This window comes from Drosophila simulans, chromosome 2R (assembly GCF_016746395.2).
Source record: "Drosophila simulans strain w501 chromosome 2R, Prin_Dsim_3.1, whole genome shotgun sequence".
Taxonomy (NCBI): domain Eukaryota; kingdom Metazoa; phylum Arthropoda; class Insecta; order Diptera; family Drosophilidae; genus Drosophila; species Drosophila simulans.
Window position 1 is genome coordinate 12,370,107 of NC_052521.2, and position 21,855 is coordinate 12,391,961.

Genomic DNA, 21,855 nt, shown 5'->3' on the forward strand with positions numbered 1-21,855 from the left:
ACATGCTTATAATCAAATGAATTTGCTTATTGAACGAATATAATCAAATAAACGTATGTAGAAATCGAGGTGGTAACTTAAACTCTAAAAGTGTAGAAATTCGGAAAGCAGCTCAAAAATAGTTCGCATTGGGTTAGTGACACAGCTAATATTAGAATGTAGGAATCGTGTATGATGTAATGTAAGATTATTGTATAATGGAACCGGAAATGTGATTTTTAAAGCGGATGGCAAATGAAAATCATTTTAATTTTAATAGCATTTGATGTGATGATTTTGATGATAATTCTTTTAAGTTTAACAAATTAATCGGAATAATTAGATAAGAAAATTGGTCCATAAAAATCAGGTGTTGTTGCTTAATAAGTCAAATAATAAATTCAACTATTATTATAATTACAAAAATAATTATAAAAATAAATACTATAAGAGATTTTTTGTTTGTGTCCTTTTTTCCGCGCATAGTACATTGAACATATGAATTCGATGTTCGATGGTTTCCGATGTTTTCGGCGCGACTATCGATACTACCACGATACAGACAAATAATAAATAAATTATTTATTTATTTGAATATACTCTTTCTTAATTTAAGTCAATTAATAAGACTATTTATATATTAGAATAATTTTTTCTTAGCTTAATGACAACTTTTTGCCGGAGAGTCACTTGTTATGCGTGGGAGCGTGAGCGTTGCGGAATGCGCGCGCTTTTTGTAATTGTGGAAAGCGGAAAAGCGGAGGGGTGGCAGAAGAAGAGGCAGGGCGGCGCAGACAGGAAGCTTTTCCCACAATTGCACAACGTCGGAGAGGTATTATTATTACGCGACAGGCAATCGGCGCGGCAACAACAGCAAACTAAGCAACGCATCGCAGACGCAAAAACAAAACTAAATATTACAACATATTTACTTGGCCAAATAGGGGGAGGAGGCACGGGACATTTTCCGCCCAGCCCACCAGCCCACCAGCCACCCCCAAAGAGTGGGTGGCGGAGAATCGCCGTAGGATCCGCTCCTCCGCGACCATTCATATTCATTCAGTCACGAAATCTCATTCGGTGTGTGAGTGTTGATGAGGTTAGTTGTGAAACGCGGTCCGTTCTCGTTAAGTCGGAAAACCGAAAAGTGCATTAAGGAAATCATTTAACAAATCAGTGAAGTAAATTCATTTCCAGCTGCAAAGGAGAAAAACAAATCCACTAAACAGTGTGCCGCGCGAAAAGAGGCGAAAAAGTGTTGCATACTCCGGGGCTGGCTGCAAAATCTCCGCTAACATGTTGGTAAGTTGGTGAATAAAATATTTTAAAACAAATCGGATCGGAGTAGCATGGAGTATCTATTAATTGATTTTCCTGGGGGGGGGGGCCTTTCCAAATCTATTTTCCAAGCCAAGTGATTTATTGATTTTTCCGCAATGCGTTTGTGTGTGTGTGCGTATCTTTTTCGGTATGCACTTTTTCCAGAGAAACACCCCACTGGGGGCAGCAACCCCCAACTAAAAAGCGCCAACTTCTATTTTTCCATCATCAATACTTCACACAAACGCACACACACACGCACACAGTGGAATAAAAACAAATGGTATTGGTGTGTGGAGTGGAGCAGGCGCTCTATGCAACGGTATAGCAACCCCCAAACAATGCACAACCCACCCTCTTTCTCGCTCTCGTTTTGGTTTTGAAGGGTATTACTATCCCGCTCTCGCGACAATAGCTCAACTGTTTTGGCATTTGAAAACTAACTGCCGCCCCCACCCCCCCGCACCCACCTATCGTAACCCCCTTGGTTTCTCGCTCCTTGGTGGGTGGTTGTTTTTCACAGCCGGAGCACATCATAAATTTTGTGTCTATAACAATTTTTGTTATATTCAACCACCCCACCCACCGACCCACCACCCCAAAAAGCGACCCACACCCCTTATCAAAAAAGTGCAAAGGAATTGTGTTGCACTTTCGAGAGTTCAACTTCCGTTCGTTCACTCTCGCGCTCTCTGGGAAAATAGAAAATAACGGCACAGGCTTGCGCTCTCTCCAAAGAGAGAGATGCATTTTCATTTCGATTCGATGGGGGGTTTTTGCATATGGTTTTTTGGGGTTTCGGTTTTTATGCAACATATGCGACATACATATATGTATGTAGGAGTTATATAATTTGTATTTGATTATTTTGCCTTTGACGAATTCCGTTTGTGGCATGGTGTTTTCAAATGAAAACTAAAAATGTGTGGTTTTTTGTTGCCATGGGCAATATGGTGAAAATTTGTGGGTGGCAATGTCTGCTGCAGAATGCAAATAACTGCATTCGAGTGCTTTATATATATATATATATATATATATATATATATATATATATATATATATATATATATATATTTATATATATAAGATTATATTCACACGCACATATTTTATACATTTATATATTATGTGGAAAATGCAATTTGTATGCAGTCGAATTGCACTTGCCCGGGATTATGCCTATATAAATAAATACTATGTACGGGGTAGGGGGATACCGGCAACGGAATTTCGTTTCATGGCGTCTCCATGGATTATATATAGAAATTAGTTGTGTATTTGAAGCTGACAGCTTAATTGCTTTTTACTCGTCGACAAAAATTGATTTTAAGCTCGAGTTAAACGAAGCCAAGCACTGGAAAGTGCCTAGAATGCAACGCACATTCCTTTAGATTGGAAAGTAAGGGGTGGAAAACGGAAGCAGACTACAAGACAAAGTTAAGCAAGTTCGTTAAGCAATAACAACTAAATGAGTTCATTAACCGAACAATACATGAGCATTGTTGAAAACTTTGACTAAAATTGTAAGTCAACATATTAGCGATCACTTTCTTACATTTCAAAAAGAACGTTATGTACTTTTTGAACTTGATTCTTAGGTAGTCACTACATAACGGGAAAAAAGCGTAGCGATCATTTGATTTTATTCTTAGCCGCAAACTGACTATTTCCTGTTGACTTCATTTCATTCACACTCCCCACGCTGATGATGATGATTGAAAAAATCACCCAGGGGCCAAGACCCAGTGACTCACCCGACCGCAAGCAAGCCAAGCGGAGACTGTACCCAACCCAGTGCTCAAAACAAACCCAGTCTCGAAAACACACACACACATTCACACTACCCACCCACTCAGACAAAGTGGATTCAAGTTGGGAGTTCGGAGGGAGTTGCGCATGCGTGGCCGTGTCCCACGCCCACTCGTTAAGGGGTGTCTCCACATAGGAAAAACATTTACGGAAATCTAAAGATTTGCTCTTTGAAATGATGTTAGAACTCACTTGAACTATAAATTTTAATCATTTGAATCCTATGTCTTGTATATATAACAAATGCCTATATAAACTGTATGCAAATTCGTACCAATAATGCCCCCTTTTTTTCTCTGTGCATATTGGATGTGGGATAGTGTACGTATATAGAGGGTGGGAGCGAACTATACCAGTGGGAACCAGTGATCGCACAACCACCCCCGGGGTTCCCAAGTTAAATGAGACGTGACAAAGTGCAAGAGTTTCGAACCCTTTGAGAAGTGCCAGGCAGATTTCCTCTTCACAAGTGGCGCCCAAAATGGGAAGCCCTATTCCAACGCGGAGACTTTCTCCCAACTGCAAAACCGAAGAAGGGCTTCGTCTTCAGGGGCAACAGGTTTTGCTGACCGTAGGAAGCCATGTGCTGCTGTAATTGGCCAGGCTCATTACGGGGATCGTTGGTTATATCACAGCTTGCACCGGGCCAAGGATGGACTAACGGGTCCACCCAGGCCCAGTGAGCTCTGCCTCCGAAAGAACATCTCAGGGGGATTCGAGGTGGCCCACATGTTGTCCACTGACGGCTGCTCACGAACCGGTTCCAGTCCCCAGGCAGCTCCTTTATCCGCGATCATCATCATCATCATCTCCATTTCCATCACCACCATCATAATCATCGCCTTGGCCGGCCACTTCCACTTGAGTGGCAATGAAGGCAAAGTAGGGTGCTCAGGCTGCTCCATTTCGAGGGCTAACCTGTTTGCAGTTACCCTTCGAATGAGGTATGTGGATTACAGGCTACTACTTGATTTCTTTCATTTTAAATCTTTAAAGAGCAGTCATGTGTATTTAATATAATATGATTTCTTTTTGAAGTAACTTAAAACATTTTAATCTCTACATATCCACTACTTTCGAATGATAGAGCATTTCCAGGTCCGTCTGGCCGAATAGACATTATGCATCTTCTTCACCTCATGGCACCATATGCATTTTTGCAGCCACACATCGCTGGCGTTGTCTTCCTTTTGCGGGGGATATTGTACATACATGAGTAGTACGATCAAAATCAGCGTCATCGCAACCTGCAAACCTGCAGTAACAACAACTTGGCGACCAAGATGCACTAGAGTCCATTGATTGCCAGTAACTTTCAATTTCATTGAATTGATGCAGTTGTCGTTGTTGTTGCACCGGGAGTTCCCCATTTACATATGAGTCATGCATATAGAAGTTATAGGCAAGGCAACTATATCAGAGATAGTGCAAATTTATAGGCCAGCCAACCCCAAAGGTTGAATGGCAAGTCTTGAACCCGAAATCGAAATCGAATGCGGCTAAAAATCAGCCCACGCCGAAAATCAGCGGGCTGTGCCACCCATTCGATGTGGGTGAATTTGTTTATAAATACAGTGAAACTCCGAAAGTAGAACTGATCACCTATCAGTTATGTGCAAATCAAAATTAAATCTCTAAAAATTGATTTGAAAATCAAAACGAAGGAGTTCGTTTTCAATGAAGCACAAATGTATTCAATTAGTAAAATGCCGGGTTATGGGAGTTCGACTGTGGCATCATCATGTGTCTACCTGGACCATGTATCGCGCGCCCTCCTTCTGGCCATATACCATATACCAAACCCAAAAAAGCCTCTGCCCCGCTAATGAACGCAACAGTCGCAGTCACCTCCTCCTCCTCCTCCTTCTCCTCATCCACCGCCATCAGCAGCAACAAAAACAACAACGACGCCAACCCACATGCACGAAGATCATTACCAACCCGAGCGGCGCATAAAAAAAACGTAAGCCAGCAGCAACGGCAACAACAACAGCGAAATCAAGTTGCGCCGTCGCAAACGCAAACTGACCTGGTCCGAAAATTCTACTCTGAAACCACCCTACACGGTTTCCCACTCCCACATTGCACAGTGGGCAGAGTTGAGCAATTGCAATATTTAAATGCCGGAACTCTGTGCTTGGTTTTCAGAAACAGCATTAGCTAGCAGAAAACTACATGCCTATCTAATTATTTTATATAAATTGTTTATCAGGCAGCTCGAAAATAAACGTTACAATAAAATGATGTTCATTTGCCAAGAACTTAAAGTATTGTAGTAAGACGTGAAATGTTAATTATTCAATAAGTTTTCCTTGGCAGTCTGTCCAAATTTCCCACTGTGCGACGCCGGCCCACACACAATAACTGAAGAGCGGAGAGGAGAGAGACAGCAGAAGCAACAACAAACGACTTGAATGAGCGGGTGGCTTGCCTTGCCGCCTGTTTGTTGCAATTTCTCTTTTATGCGATCATTCGTTTGTAAGGTGGCCACTTGCATAGTGGGCTTCAAACATAAATATTTTTTGGGGTTTAATTAAAGTTTTAAATATCGCTTAAATAATTCATTAATACTAATAATAATAACGAATCAACTAAATTTAAAAAACCCACTGTTTAAAATTAAATTTAAAATTTTGCAAAAACGCCTTTCAATCTGCTTAAAGTGTTCGCAAAAGAGTTGTTTAAAATTTTGTAAATGCCTAGCGTATTATTATTTAAACTGGTTAGCAAATCCACCGCACATCGCCCCACTGTGCGCTGCTTTGTGCGTCGGCATTGCCGGCGTCATCGTTTGTTGTTTCCATCTCAGTCTGTTGGAATTTCTCGTGGTGTGCGGTTCGGTCGTTCTCGCTTTCCTCCTTCATCGTGCTTGGAATTGACTTTGTGCGGCATTTTTATAAGAATCATTGCAACGCGTGGTTTTCCTGCGAATTTTGGCACGAGTTCTTATTAAAAATATATACAGCGAAAATCCCCGCTGATTGTGCGTGATTGCGTTTCAATTGTAACTAAACTGTTGTAATTAAACAGAAGTGAACAAATTGTGAACAAACAGTGACTGTAATTCAAGGAAAACAACACAAGCCGGCTGGAAGGCCTAAATCGGAAAAGGAGAGCAATGGCCATAGGGCCAACTGGAAATAACTAATACTGATCAGCATAAAAAGGTATAATATAATTGTTAGTGACTTCAACATTAAGGGGAATTAATTATTTTCGGGGAAGTTTGCTGCATATAATTAATGGAGCAGACCCAAAAGCCAAAACCGAACCCACACAATCTGCGAGCCATCGAGAAATCACCTCGAAGGCCATGTGCAGAGACAAGCCCAACAACCCACAGGTAGCTAGGCCCAGAACCGGTTACCCAATTTCCAATTATAAACCAAAAAACAAAAAATCCGAGCCACTCCAACGCCCCACAATAAAAAAAAAGAGGGAAAGAGCAGCACCCCTTTCCTGAAAAATGAGACCAAAGATCCCAAATGCGACGCCGCGAGGGGCTCAAAAAGAAAAGAAATCGAAAGAAACCCACCACCACCAATCCTTGCTCATACTCCCCCTCCTCCGACACCTTCGCCTCCTTTGCCTCCTCCCTCATTATCCTACTTTCTTCGCTGCCCTGCTTATCATCTTCGCAGACACACACGCACACAGTGAGAAATCTTGCCTGCCTTCTTCTATTCGTTCTGCTTTGTCACATGTTCCTCTTCCTTTCCCTTTCACCCTGTTGCGCGCAGAAGGAGGAAAAAATCGTGGTGTGGGTAGAGAAGGGGAGGGAGGCGACTGACCGTCGCGACGCCCGCTGTTTCAAATGGTGATTTCTTGTAGGTTCTCATTTTGGCGTGGCTCTTGTCCCCTTTCCCTTCCCGCTGCTTTATCACTTCGTCTGTCTCTCCCACACTCTCCCTTTGCATTCTGATGAATTTTTTACACCCACCCATCGATAGCGACTTTTGCATTCAACCTACTCCGCCTCCTCCCTCATTTCCCCTCTTCGCTGAGTTGCCGCCCCCACTGGCAGTCGCCCTCTATTATTTGCTTGTTCATTATGGACTCATCTTCGTGGTTGGCTCGCCTTCGAAGGAGTTGTCATTGGAACGATCGGTTGGAAAAAGGGTTGCCGTTGGAAAACTTCATGTTCCCGTGGGGGAGATGGAAATCAACACGCACGCAATAAAACATAATTCCATAATTTAATCACAAATGTACTTACGTTAGTAACTTATAGCGAGTTATAAATACTTGTTGATATGAAAAGCAAAGAAATCACTTGTATTTTTCCTTTTTTTAAATTCAGCTTATACAGAAAACTTTCAAACTTGCAAATTTGGCTTCGGTCTGTGTTGTTAAATACTGAGTTCTGTCTTAAAAATCAAGTTTCAAATGAAACATTTTAATTTTCTGTGAAGTTATCTTTCTGCAAGATCCGCTTTCTGCTAAATCAAATAAATGTTATATGTAAATACTTGTTGATAATGCGGGGGAGTTGTGGAACTAAAGTTTCTAGAACTCAACCGTATTGAGTCATCTGCCATCTTACTTTTGCGTCCGCTGCATGGACCCCCCGCTTGTTATGTTACTGCCAACCCACGCTTGGCTTCCTCCCCCCGCCACTCAACTTCGACATTCCCATGGAAAAAGCGACCCCAAAAAAAGGGCAAAAATAAATTACGCACTTCCCGTCGTCGGTGGTAGAGCAATTTTATGCAGCCAGGGGAGGGAGGGTGAAAAGAGGGGATGGATGGTACCTGCCCGTGTCGCAAAGAGGGTTGTTGTGCTGCACCGATCCCGATCCCAATCCGGATTCCCAATCCCTAAACCGATCCTATGCCGATGCCTATGCCCATGCGATACACGATGGTGATGCGACCCCAGTGAGGCAGCAATCTCACCGAAAATCACATAGGAATTTCCTGTTACACCCGCCCCCTGCCCGAAAGTTACCTGCCCTCGTCTCCGCGCTCCTCGCTTACCTGTTTTCTCCCTCCCGCTCTCTGCAGCAGCTGTTTGTTTTGCGGCTTTCAAGGTTTCTACTTTTTACCTGTTGGCGTCAGTCGGTTCGGTTCGATTGGGATTTTGAATCGGATTCGGCATCGGCGGAGTTCGTCCCCTTTCGCAGCACAGCCACCCCATTGCGTAGGATTCATTCCACTTCTTATGTGTATGTACATCTCTCACTTCTTTGTTCGCTTTGGGTGGGTGGGGTGGAACTACCAGGTGGGAGGGGGGAGACTTACTCACATCTTCTTCTCCATTTCTTTTGTTGGCCCAAAAGCGGGCAGAGTCGATCCAAACCGAGCCGAACCGAACCGAAAATCTTTTGGGCGTCTTGAGTTTTGGTTGGTCTCGTTTTTGCTTTTGTGCCCGGCGATCATCATTATCTTCGTTTCGCTGGCTCATTCTATGGCACCACCACCACCACCGCCACCAGCCACTCCTCCTACTACAATTTGCCTAAAAAACCCCAACCGTTTCGACCGTTTTTCAATATTCAACGAAACCGAACCAAAATAAAAAAAATAAGAAGAAACTCTGAAAATGATGGTGGCGAAGAGGAAGAGCACGACAGACGGCGACGATGTCTGCTTGAAGGTTGTTGTGAAATTTCATTATGGGTCTGGGTCTGTCTCCTCGCCTCCACCTCCCACTGCTTCCTCCTGGTACTCGTACTCCTACCCCATCCCGAACCCAACCAAGCCCCACCCCCACCTCGGCCTCCTACTCCTCTGATTGCCTGCTGCTGTGCATGTGGTTGTTGTTATTTTTTTTTAAGAGGCGTCCAGCGTCAACATTTCAGCGAGGGGTTTCGGTTTTTGGGTTGGGTTGGGTTGTCTTGGCTATATGTATTATACACGAATACGGATAGGCTGGCCCACGGATTGGGATGGTATGATGATGGCTGCTTGGGCTGTGGCATTTCTCGTGTGTAGGTAGGTGGTTTCTCGGAAATCCATTTGTTCATATGATAACCCAAAGAGTACAACACGAAACCCAACCGGCTGTGAGGCGAAGGAGGCGCAGTCATTTGCTGACGGTCCAGAATTGAAGCTTTCAACCCGATCGCCATTTCAAAACGCGGATGGGTGTATGTGGAAGCCCTGTGAAACTAGGGAATCTACCATCTATGAGCGTTTGTGTGCCATGAATGAGATCAGATAAATCATTCTAAAGGAATTTATCTGTATACCCCAGCCCTACTTGACGATAGATTCAACTAGAAAGTCACACCTAAATGCATCCTCTTCAAATTCTGAATCCAAATCCATTCATCATGCTCGTATGTATGTATCCTGGAACCTCCTTCTACTCCTCCTCCTCCTCCTCTGAAGGATCGCATCCGTTGGTCCGCAACAAAAGCAACAGGATCGGCACTTAAAACCCCACTCCACCCCGCACAAACCCAAATCCCCTCGGCCACCCCAACCACCGGCAAATGGCAGCTGCAACCTGCAGCCCAACGGGGCAACCCTAAAAGTGATCTCTACTCTGGGCAGCAGGTTGTTGTCGGCCTGGATTGCAGTTGAGAAACGAAGCGGCAAGACGGAAAACCACCCCTAAAAAGGGAATGGAAAACATGGCACAAAATTGCTACCCCATGGATGATCGGACACCGAGCACATGTTGCATGCGGCAAAGATTTCACCAGAAAAGGAGCAGATCAGGGAGGGTGCATCTGACACGGCTTGGACTTAGGTCTCTCAAGACGACCCCTGAAGTCCTCAAGGCGAAGGACAGACGAACATGTGCAACGTCTGCGCCTGCATTTCTGTACCTTGTGCATGTATTTCACTTTATTATTTTTCGTTTTTTTTTTTTTTTGCTGGCTAGCTGGCCATTTTATGAGGGCGCGCACCTGCCAACAGCTGCCGCCGCCGCCGCAAAAGATGAGGAAAGTAAAGGCGGGCAATCATAGCCAAAAGCTATGGTCGCTGACTTGTTTTCTGGGCCTGCCCTTGAAGCCGTCGCACGCCCACCGCCAGCAGATGAACCACCCAAAAAGAAGAAAAAAAAAACTAAATACAAAAAATTGGAATGAAGCAACAAACGAAACCAGCTCCGAAGACTTTTGGGCCCAAAAGCAATTTGCTTTTGTTGTCTGCTGGCCGGCCATCATCCGCCTCGAAAAACCTAAAAACAAGCTTAAAGAGAAGACGCCAAAAAAGTATAGTAAGAAAACAAAGAAGAAACAGCAGCAGCAGCAGAAGCAGCTGCCATCGCATCGTGGCCACAAAAAGTACCACCTGCCGCCCATATACATGTCGCCACAACCGCTGTCCTTTGTTCGCCGGCAGCTCCATTAACCCAAGGATATGCCACCATGGGAATGGGAAAGGAAGTGATGGGAAAACGTGCGTCCTAAAGATACAATTCAATTTCGTTTGGGGGCAGAAAGGGAGAAAGTCCTTATGGAAATACTAAACAGCCTTAAAATGGTAACTTAGCTACTAGATTTGGTTAAATGACCCAGTGGCATTATTAATGGCCAACTTATTCAAAACAATCAACACGCAATCCGTTAACGGGGATTCCTCGACGATTTTTCTAATGATAACTAACTAAGATAGAACATTTACGATGAGTAATGGGTTTATTTCGCTAGAAAGCCAGCTGTTTTTGAGCATGTGTTTTAAAAATTATATTTTAAGCTTGAATCTTCCTTAAAATGAAAAATGCAAAAGAAACATAGAGCCACGCAGCGGCGAATGGGCCAACGAATGCAATCGATGACAACAGCTACTACGGCCCACACAGATACGCGCTTAGCTCACCTCGCCCCATCCCAGCGAGCCACCCACTCGCCAACCCCCTCGTAGCCCGCGTCCTCTTCCACTCCCCCTTCCATTATAGCCACCCAGCTGCGCCTGCGTCGCTGTCGCCGCCGCCGATTTTTGGTTGGTGGGCGTTGAAAAAGGCGCGGGTAGCTGAAATAAGCAGCGAGAATACCGTTGGCAGTCGCCGTTGCTTCGGCTTTTGTTGGGGCCTTTTGCTGTTCGGTGTTAATTTGGCTCGCATATAAAATCTTCGATTTTATTCCGTGGAATCGGTTGGATCATTGGGACAGCTGCGGTCAGTTGGATTGGACATACGATGGTGCTGCTAGACACCCACCCACCTTTGATGATTAGTGGTTGCTGCCAAATACTAATGGCACAGTGGTTGAAAATCTGTTAGAAAACAGGGTATATGCATTTTTTAAGCTTTTTAAAATATATATTTAAGTCCAGTAAGTCATAAATTCGAATTGCACAGTTCGCAGTCCGGACCGAACTGTAAATGGACTTGTGGATGGAACCCGTAGAGTAGCGCTTCAGTAATTGACGACTGCTGCACTGCGATGCGAGTAACGTCCTCGTGCAGCTCCACCCGTTCCATCCCACTGTGCGTTATCGGCTAAAGCGTTTTTTAATAACTGCGTGCTGGTCGCTCGCCAAGTTGGTGGTTACCATGGCTGGGTTGGGAGAGGGGCAGGGGTCAGGATGGAGGTGAGTGGAGCTGGGTGGAGGGATTGTGTTAACATGTCATTAGCTTGGTGGCTTCGTCCGCTGTTGTGTCTGCTGACTCTGCTGTTGCTGCTGGTACTCCGCCCCCATCCCGTCGGCCCCCTCCCACCGGAACGCCCCCTCTGCGGTCGCGCTTGTGGCCTTTCACCGCAACAACAAGTAAATGTTGTGGCTCACCCTGAGCTGCCAGGTCGCCAGATTGCCAGATCGCTTGGCCCAACCCACGGGTGTTAAAAACTGTGTGCATAACTCTACAGGCCGACTTCTACAGATCTAACTTCCTAAAAAAAAATTCGAAAAACTTTTGAACATGAAATAAACCTAATTATCATCTTAAATAACTTTTTAGCATGTAAAGTTCTGCAACTTTTCCAAAACTCTTTTGGCTCTTATCAAAATTTTATTTTAAAATTTCACTCATGTTCTGAAAAATGATGCTAGAAAGAATACCCCATGTACAACTTAGTGAATCTTCACTGTATCTGCGAATATCTCTGTGTGTTTTGCAATTGGCACTTTGATGACCGCCCTCGCCTAGAGGCTATAACATTTGATTAGTCTACGCTTTAAATAATTATTGCAAATACCCAAAAAAAAACCCCACCAAATTAGATCCAACAAAAACACCCCACTGGCACCCAAAAAAGGGAGAGCCAATAATGCGTTTACCGTTACCAGTTGCCCGGCATCTGCGAAAATGCACCATCTGCCAATAGTGAGAAAGAGAAAGAAAAAGAGAGTGGGGGGATCAAGCGCGCTCTCACTTATTACGTGAGAGCCAAAGACAGCGAAAATTCCCCCAACCGGCATTTTTCAGCTGCCCAACCGGTTTCTCTCTGCCTCTCTCTCTCGCTCTCGCGCTTTTTCTTGCTCTCACAAACTCCCCCAAGTTGGCGTCTGTTTGCGCACCCACCACAATTTGGCGTCGACTGCGATCGCTGTTCTGATGTGCGCGTGGTGTGTTGCTGTTGTTGTTGTTTTTGTAAATTGATTTTGTTGCTGGCCTGCTCGCCCATTTTCAGCCCACTCTCGTTTTTTTTGTTGTTGTTGGTTTTCTGCTGCCGTCTGTTATTAGCAAAGCGGATGTTGTTGTTGTTGCTGGCAGCAGAAGCAGAAACAGCCACAGCAACAAAAAAGCAGAAAAGGGGGAGGCACAGCACCCACACGCGCGCTTTTGCTGTTGGCAACGCATGACACTTTCCGCTTTTTTTCCCCCCATTTTGCTGTTGTGTTTTTATTTTTCTGTTGTGCTGTGTGTGTCTCGCCCACAACAGTTGACCCCTTGACGGCGGCTTATCAAATTCAGGGGGCGGCGGTGGGATGTCGCAAATTGATAGAGATCTTGGGAGCGGTTGGAAATTTAACTTAACGAACTTGTCTAACTCGATCTTATGAAGGCAATACTAACTGTAAGTTTGTTTAAGTTCCTTTTGTGTGGGGATTTGTTATCGGGAAAAAATGATAAGCAATTTAATAATTTGTTGTCATTACGAAATAGAGGGCATATATGTAATTTACCCTCTATTAAGATTTTAAACAGAAATATACAATGGGTATAAAGGTGACTCCTTTCAGTAAGTCTTTCCTTTGTGGTATATAACTGGTTTGCAGCCACACACTTGCACTTTCCTTGCCCATCTGGGGTTTTTCAGATCCCCAAATGGAGCTTATGGCGCGGCATGATCTTGAGAGCGTGGCCAAAGTCAAGCGGCAACCACCACAATGGCAGCAACAAAGACGTGCCCTTGGCTTGAGAAACCACACGCAGAGAACTGAGTGAGGCCAGACCAGCAGATCAGGGCAGAGCCCCGAGATCCCCGAGCCGATCCCCAGAGCCACAGACCCCCAGACTTCCCGAAACACTCGAACTTGAACAAACAACGAACGCAACAACAACAACAACAACAAACGCCCCCATGGCGGCAGAAAACACCAGCAACACCCCACTGTAAAAAGCACACGAAGCATAAAAATCAAATATGCAAAACTCAGATACGAAATATGAACTGAAAAGAGACGAACAGAAACAGGCTGTGGATCGGATTGGATCGGATCGGATTGAATCGGAACGGATCTCGGGACTGGGAACGGTCGTGTGGGTGTGTGGGTGGTGCTGTTGGTGCTGTTGGTGCTGTTGGTGGTGCGATGACATGGCAGCGGGGTGTCTTGGGCTGGGGCCAACAGTGGGTGTGTGGGTGGGCGCAGCCGTTGGCGCTGGGCCGTAGAACGTGCCCAGGGCCCAGCGGCAAATCGAACACACGCTTTTTGTCGCCACAGAGTGGCAAAAAAACCGTTTCTTCTCAAAAAAAACAGGGCGCAGCAACATGTGTCCAAGAAAAATACTAGCCACTGATAAAAATGCCACACTTAGTAGCTTTTCAGCATCTTACAACATTTCCAAAATGGTGAAATTTAATCATGAAAGAAACCAAAAACTGATAACCTTTAAAACTGCCTAGTTTACTATATTCACTTAATAACATCGTCTTGGCAAATAATTTTTCTCAGTGCATAGAAAGAGGTAGGAACGTCTAGCACAGCCCACACCCACCCACCGCACAACAAAAGCGCCGCCAAAATAAAAAAAAAAAATGCCGCGATCGTTGGCAGTTTGTCTCTTCGTGCGGATGATGCTGGGCTAGTGATGTGGATGATGATGCTAGACCCGTCGAGAGGAAGACGATCAATGGGTTTTTGGGTTGGTTCGTTAGTTGGGCACGTCAAGGTGGTAAATTTATTAATTTATGCAGCTGGGACCCCAAAAAGAGAGTCGGGTGTGTGAGTGTTGCTGTGCACTAAACAACTGGTTCAGGCGACCAATGTTTCAGTTTGTTTCTTTAAGGAGTCATAGCAGATAGATACTTTAAATTGCTAGTCTATAGCAACCACTTAAACAGAACGCTTTTCACAATTTTGTGACCTGACAGCCGACATCGGAGGTCCAAAAATCGGAGATTCGTAAACAAAAAACGCGCTCGAAAGCATTTCTGGCTGACTCAGCGATGCTGCGTCAAATCGAAATCCAAGCCCAATGCCCAATGCCCACCGAAACCAAAGGCAAAACCCCCACGCAAGCGGCCCCAAGGCAGACCGGTACCACCCCCTCGCCACCCGACACAGCTGCCTCCCCTTTCCCATCAAATCAGAGTTGGATGTGTCAGCAGTCGTTTCCCACCAGTGACGTCGTTGGCGGGAGGCGTTGGGTATTTTGGTACCGGATGTGGCTCTAAGATAGTTGGATTTATTAAAGCTACTCCTCCCTGCTGTTGCTGTGGGGAAACCCAAACCATATAGATTTGAAAAACTGTATACGAATTCTTTTAGTGGCAAGGAACGCGATTTTCAGCAAGGCTTATTAATCTTTCTTTAAGAAAGTTAGAAACTTAAACTAGTTTTAGTTTTACTCTGAAGACTCTAATCGTTAATGGAATTAATCAGCCTCTTTTCTTTAAATCTTAATTATTGTTAAAAAAAAGTATCCGTTTACTCATGAACATCCGCCTTCTCTCTCTCGGCCATTTTTCAGTTCTCGGCGAGTGGACGTGGAGGCAACAGCAATAGCAGCAGCCTCCGCCCCCTGAAAGCAGCAGCAGCAGCACGCCCGCTAGCCAAGGCCGACGGCAAAGTGAAGCACCTGCAATGGCCACACTAATACCAGTGAACGGCGGCCATCCAGCAGCGAGCGGACAATCCTCCAATGTGGAGGCGACATATGAAGATATGTTCAAGGAAATCACACGCAAATTGTACGGCGAGGAGACCGGAAACGGTTTGCATACGCTCGGCACGCCGGTGGCGCAAGTGGCCACCAGCGGGCCAACAGCGGTGCCCGAGGGCGAGCAGCGCTCCTTTACAAATCTGGTAAGTAAGATAACGAAGCTGATTCCAAAAGAGATTTATCTAACGAAACCCTTTACTATTTCACCCGTTCAGCAACAACTCGATCGCTCGGCAGCGCCCAGCATTGAATACGAGTCCAGTGCGGCAGGCGCCTCTGGCAACAACGTGGCCACCACCCAGGCCAATGTAATCCAGCAACAACAACAGCAGCAACAGCAAGCGGAGTCGGGCAACTCCGTGGTGGTGACGGCCAGCAGTGGGGCGACTGTGGTGCCGGCACCCAGTGTAGCGGCCGTTGGTGGCTTCAAGTCCGAGGATCATCTGAGCACTGCCTTCGGGCTGGCAGCCCTGATGCAGAACGGCTTCGCAGCCGGCCAGGCGGGTCTGCTGAAAGCCGGCGAGCAGCAACAGCGCTGGGCTCAGGACGGATCTGGTCTGGTGGCGGCCGCAGCGGCGGAACCACAACTCGTACAATGGACCTCCGGCGGAAAGCTCCAGAGCTACGCTCATGTCAACCAGCAGCAGCAGCAGCAACAACAGCCGCATCAGAGCACACCCAAGTCCAAGTAAGAGCCTAGAAAGTGTTTTCTATTATGTATTGAAAATTGAGAAAAGTATTGGTTAACTATGGTTACTTACGTTTTAAAACTTCTTTCTACCCATAGAAAACACCGTCAGGAGCATGCGGCTGAATTGATCTACGCAAGCCCCTCCACATCGGCCAATGCGGCCCAAAATCTGGCCCAATCCACACCCACCTCAGCGCCCAGCAACAGCAGTGGCGGCAGCACCAGCTCCTCCGGCGGAGGAGGCGGCCGGAAGAAGGCCGCTCAAGCGGCTGCAGCCGCCGCTGCCGCGAATGGAGTGCACATCCAGAAGCGTTACGCCTGTACGCACTGTCCATACTCGACGGACCGGCGGGATCTGTACACCCGGCATGAGAACATCCATAAGGACGAGAAGCCCTTCCAGTGCTATGCCTGCCTCAAGCAGTTCAACCGAGCCGATCATGTCAAGAAGCACTTCCTGCGCATGCACCGTGAGCTGCAGTACGACATTAACAAGACCCGGCGACATGTCTCCGCGGGCAGTGGCTCCTCGGGCAGCGGGTCCTCTGGAAGCGGTTCTCATCACTCCGGCGGCCGTGGAAATGTGACCATTAACTCGGCGGGCGTTAACATAGACAATGCCTTCTTGGAGGCCCAACGACATCCCACCTCGAGCAGTATGAGCATTGTGGAGACCATCGAGGCAGTGGCCTCGGCAACTGACATGCCGCTGGCCCAGCTTAAGCAGGAGAAAATGGACGATGGCGCCGGTGTGGTATTGCCCCTTCACGTGGGTGTTATGCAGCAGCCGGTGGCCAGCTCGAGTTCCGGCAGCAGTGGCAGTCATGGCGGCAATGGAAACGGTGGCAGCGGCTCCGGCCTGCTGAAACCAAAGCGCGAGAAGCGCTTCACCTGCTGCTACTGCCCGTGGTCTGGAGCGGACAAGTGGGGTCTCAAGCGGCACCTCAATACGCATACAAAGCCCTTCGTTTGCCTGCTCTGCGATTACAAGGCGGCGCGTTCCGAGCGCCTGGCCACCCATGTGCTGAAGGTGCACAACAAGCGGGCCTGCAGCAAGTGCTCTTACTTGGCGGACACGCAGGAGGAGTACCAGGCTCACATGAGCGATGTGCAGTAAGTATACGCCGTTAAACCGTCTACCTCTCCTGTGTCCTTGCAGTAGATTTGGCTATCAATGCATATAGGGAGAAGACAATGTAAAAAGTTGCATCCACTCCTGACTCCGTGTGTCCGCATGTTTTGAATAAGCAAGTTAAAGATTAAACAAAAGGCTTTAACCATCTGTTGACTATAAATGTCACTCATTTGATTGCCTCATCCCGCTGCAGGGATACCAAAAGCTTCGGTTGACCGAATCTAGCCTGTCCCTCTCGTTTGTCCTGGGAATTACGAAAAACTCTAAACAGCTTTTGAACTCTCTTTCGCCCCACTTCTCTGGCTACCCCCCAAAATCCCCGGACGTTCTCTATATCTAAACATAAATACCCTGATCTGATCAGTCCGCACGATAATCGGCCGGCGCGCAGCGGCAACGGCAACCAGAGCGGCGGCAGCAGCAGCGGCAATAGCAACGGCAACGGCGGCGGCAATGGCAACAACAATGCCAATGCCGGGGGCCACAGCCAGAACCTCAATGTGCTGCGAACTATTGGCAACAGCCTGGTGGCCAACAACCAGCTGAACACCTATGCCGGCAATGCTTTTGGGTAACATTCTCAGACCGCCCTGCCCCATTCAAAAATACCAAACCAAACCAAAAAAAAAAAAAAAAAAAAAAACACCAAGCAATCCCTCCCAAAAACAAAACCAACACATCCCAAAAAACCAAAACCAAAAAAAAAATTACAAAATACAAAAACCCAACCGAGCGCGCACAACGTTCCTAACTCTAGTTACTACCCTCGTTCTCTCGTTCTCTCGACTCTCGATTCCCACGACATCCCCACCATGATCACCACATCTCCACATCACCATCGACCACCACTTCACCACCATTTCGGTTAGCTCGTCCAGTGGCAATGTGGGAAATGCGAATGGAGGCGGCGGCGCCGTAACCATCTACACCACCACCACCAATGAGGGCGTGGCCGGCGGCGGAGGAGGCGGTGGTGGCGGCATAAGCGGCAACATTTCCGGCGGCGGACCGCTCCAGGAGATCATCGTGAATCCCTCGTCGATGGTCGGCTGGCGGCTGAGCGCCAACGGATCGCTGATACCGCCGCACGATCTGCTAACCGGCGGATTGCCAAATGCAGCCACGCAAAAGCGCGGCTCGGAGCGATTGTTTCAGTACCTCGAGGCCGAGGGCAGCGATCCGGAGGACTATGCGCGGTATTTGGATAACCCAATATATCCCCGATCCATTGCGTTTTCGTTGGTTTTCACTCAGTTTCCTATTTTACATATATACTTATTTCCGTGTCTTAAGCGTGCTTATCTAATGCTTTAAGATTCATTTTCTGCATAATTTCCCGAGAAGTTTACTTATTCGTTTCCGTTGATATTGGTTTTTAAGTTTCACAAAAATTGGTCATCGTGTTTATAAACCACTTTGCAAATTCTAATCGCTTGTGTTTTTATCACACCCATTTCACATTGTTTACGAAACCCTTGTTTGAATGTCCACTGATTAAAAAAAAATGTTTTGTTTTGTTTGTACCTTTCTTAATAGTTGGTTTCAGGTTCCACAGTTTCTTTTTGTATGTTCCCTATGTTTGTTGTTTTTCTTTTGTTGATATAACCATTTTATTCAGTGGTTCATCTGAATTTCACCCTCAATTAAAGTTTATTTGCCACATGTTTTGTTTATCTTCGTTTATATACCAATATCATAAAAATAATTCTAATTATTGTTTATTCACTTATCCTTGCAGTCTGCTAAAAATGGACGCCATTAGTCGCAACACCGCTTCGGTCGCTCAGGATTTTCATAAGGCGGGAGGCGTGCACGAGTTGAAAATACCAGCCAATCATCAACTCCTGTTTAACAATAAACTGCCTTCGCAATGGACGACACGAGAGGCTGCTGCACTGCTGTACAGCCTGAGCAACATGGGTGGCGGATCCGGCGGCTCCGTTTCCGGTTCCCAGCGCCAAAAGTTTGGCATGCGAGCGCGACAACATTCCACCGGCGAGGATGACGAGAATACACCATCGTCTGCATCTTCGTCGAGCTTCTCTGGCGATGAGTTCAATATGAGCGCCACATCGCCACTAAAGCTGTCGCGTCATGCCATCAAGCTGGAGAAGATGGATGAAATGGACGCCAAGGATATGGGACCCACCAAGGCGATGATGGCAACGGCATTTCTAGAGGCGGCCAACTACGAGCAGACGGCCATCGAGCTGCTGGCCAGCAAACGGAAGATCAAGGTCGAGAACGACAACGACGAGGACCAAGAGAATCAGCAGCATCAGCCCCATCAGCAACATCACAGCCAGCAGCAGCAGCGATTGCAGCTTATTAAATCGTCTCCCGCGTACAAATTGAACAACAACAATAACAACAATAGCAACAACAACAACTACTACAAGGACAAGTCATCGCACAGAAATGCCGTTCACCATCATCGCCAGGATGACAAGGAGAACAACAAGACCAAGTCACCAGGCGCATCAGCAGTAAGTGTTGCAGCTGCGGCAGCAACATCGCCGCCGAGCATCAGCGGCCACAGCAACCAGACTCCGTTTCTCACCCAAATGGAGTACCAGAATCTCAACCGCATTGGCACCCAGTTCCAGAACTACGTCAAGGACATTATCAACAAGTACTATGCGGCAGAGACGCCACTGATGCTGGCCGCTGCAGCAGCAGCTTTGCCCACGGCCACGACTACAGGTCAGCAGCAACAGCCAGAGCTGGACATTGAGAACCTGTCGCCGAGCAAGCGTCGTCGTCTGCTCAGCGAAACGGAGGAGTACATCGAGTATCTGCGGAACAAGGAGGACATAACCCTGACCATTGCTCCAAAGGTTCAGCCACCAGCGCCGGTGACATCTCTGCTTAAACGGCAATTGGATCTCAGCACACCTCGTCGGAGTCCCAAGAAGGCGGCTCCGGCCCATAGCAACAGTGCCTCGAATGCCTCCCGCAAGTCCCTCAACCAGTTGGCCACTCTGTTGCCACTGCTTGCGGATGCGGCCAGTCAGCAAGAGTATCTCGCTGCACCGCTGGACTTTAGCAAGAAGTCCAGCTCGCGCAAGCAAGCGCAGCCAAAGAAGATCCGCTTGACGCCCGAGGCGGTGGTCACCTTACTGAGGGACAAGTACCTCAATCGCATGGTGCGTCAGCGTTTGGGCTGCCTCAAGTGCAACCAGTCGCGTAAGAACAGCTCCATCAGCTTCAACTACCACACGCTGGGATCGCTGGCTCTGCACAAGTATTGGCGACATGGATCCTCATCAACTAGGAGAGAGAAGCTGCAGGCAGCTCTGCAGAAGAGGATTAGCCGAGGACAGGCGGACAAATGCTAATGTGGTCGTGTAGTTTTGGTTCTATTTTATTCGCTTAAGATTAGAAAATGTTTGCTTGCCATATATGGAATGCATTAGGCATTTGACATTGAAAATTATTTAAAAAATTGCATTTAATTTTTTAAATTTTAAGTTGTGATGTACCTGAAATATGATTTCTCTTAAACAAACAAAAAATACTTAAAGCAAAAAACAAACAAACACAATTCATGCAAACGGTCTCGAAAGCGCTTTTGCAGCCGACTGCATATGAATTTCATTATCTTAGTTGTACGATTGAGCTATCTCACAAACACACCCCACTCACAATGAACATTTACACACGGATATTTAACTATTTAGTAACTTACCTGGAATGAGCATTTATCAAATGTGTCCCCCAGTCCCTGATTTTCACATCCACCTCCACATCCATTTGTATTTGTATTCGATTGAATGAAATGTGAAGTAAAAGCTTTAATTTGCCATTTACAAAGCTTCAGTTAAGTTACGAGTAATGATTGCCATCTTTTTACACCTAGCATTTAGTCGTCTAGTTACCCTAGTTTATGGATTAATTTATGAACTGCAAACGCGAACCTCATCGAACCCTTTGCCTTACTTATCATTTAAGCTTTAACGTGAATGTACATTTACTTTAAGTTGATTTAGTTACTCCTCGGAGCAGCAGTCACGCCCACAATGCCCACAAAAAACAAAACGAAACAAAAAGCATTATCACGCAAACGTTTTAAATATGAAAGAACAAACGTCTATAAATATTAACAAAACGAAATGAACAAAAACTATATTACTGTACGTGTAGATGTATTCATGATTTTATCTGAAAAGCGCGGAATAGAAAGTCGGCGAGAACAAGATGGAAACACAAGAACAACTTACAAAATACTCAAAGAACATGGATAGAATACAACTTTTTACCACACTGAACAAGAAATATTTGACTGAAAAGTGTCGGGGGAAGATATGATATATGAATAAAGGTATAAACAATTTTAGTGTAAAATGTGTGTTTTTGCTAAATGTGGTAAACTAAAAGAAAACTTAAATTTATTACACAAAACTAAACTAAAGCGTAAACGAAGAGGAAATTCTTAAGTAAAGTAAATTTTTGGATGACAAGCCATTTAGACAAAATTTTTGAGACGAAAAAAGACATTTATAAGAAAGGAAACAAAAAGAACAAACCGAATTACTTTAAATTTTATTTAAGCAATGAATTTGCAAAAAATAAAAGGTATAATTACAATAAATGTAATGTGAGTGTTTTTAGTTTAAAATTATATATTTCCAAAACATTCAAAATAAAATATAATTAGTTTAAAATATAAACCAAGTTCTTTTATTTGGGATTTTGAACA

At 45.8% G+C, this 21,855-nt stretch overlaps 1 protein-coding gene across 8 annotated transcripts; it reads left to right on the top strand.

Annotated features, from left to right (window-relative positions):
* Window positions 1–796: 796 nt before the first annotated feature.
* On the top strand, window positions 797–21,500 carry LOC6734580 (protein charlatan). 8 transcript variants are annotated; one of them, XM_039292920.2, is made up of 8 exons: window positions 802–1,078; window positions 1,177–1,281; window positions 15,139–15,473; window positions 15,546–16,018; window positions 16,118–17,134; window positions 17,521–17,727; window positions 18,026–18,352; window positions 18,895–21,500. In XM_039292920.2, the coding sequence occupies exons 3-8, from the start codon at window positions 15,252–15,254 to the stop codon at window positions 20,492–20,494; spliced, it is 3,846 nt and encodes a 1,281-aa protein (XP_039148854.1). In that variant the 5' UTR covers window positions 802–1,078; window positions 1,177–1,281; window positions 15,139–15,251; the 3' UTR covers window positions 20,495–21,500. The 8 variants fall into 8 exon arrangements, with proteins under 8 accessions (XP_039148861.1, XP_039148854.1, XP_039148853.1 ...); XM_039292919.2 differs by having other exon boundaries at window positions 802–1,281; XM_039292922.2 differs by having other exon boundaries at window positions 802–1,281; window positions 18,035–18,352.
* Window positions 21,501–21,855: the final 355 nt, after the last annotated feature.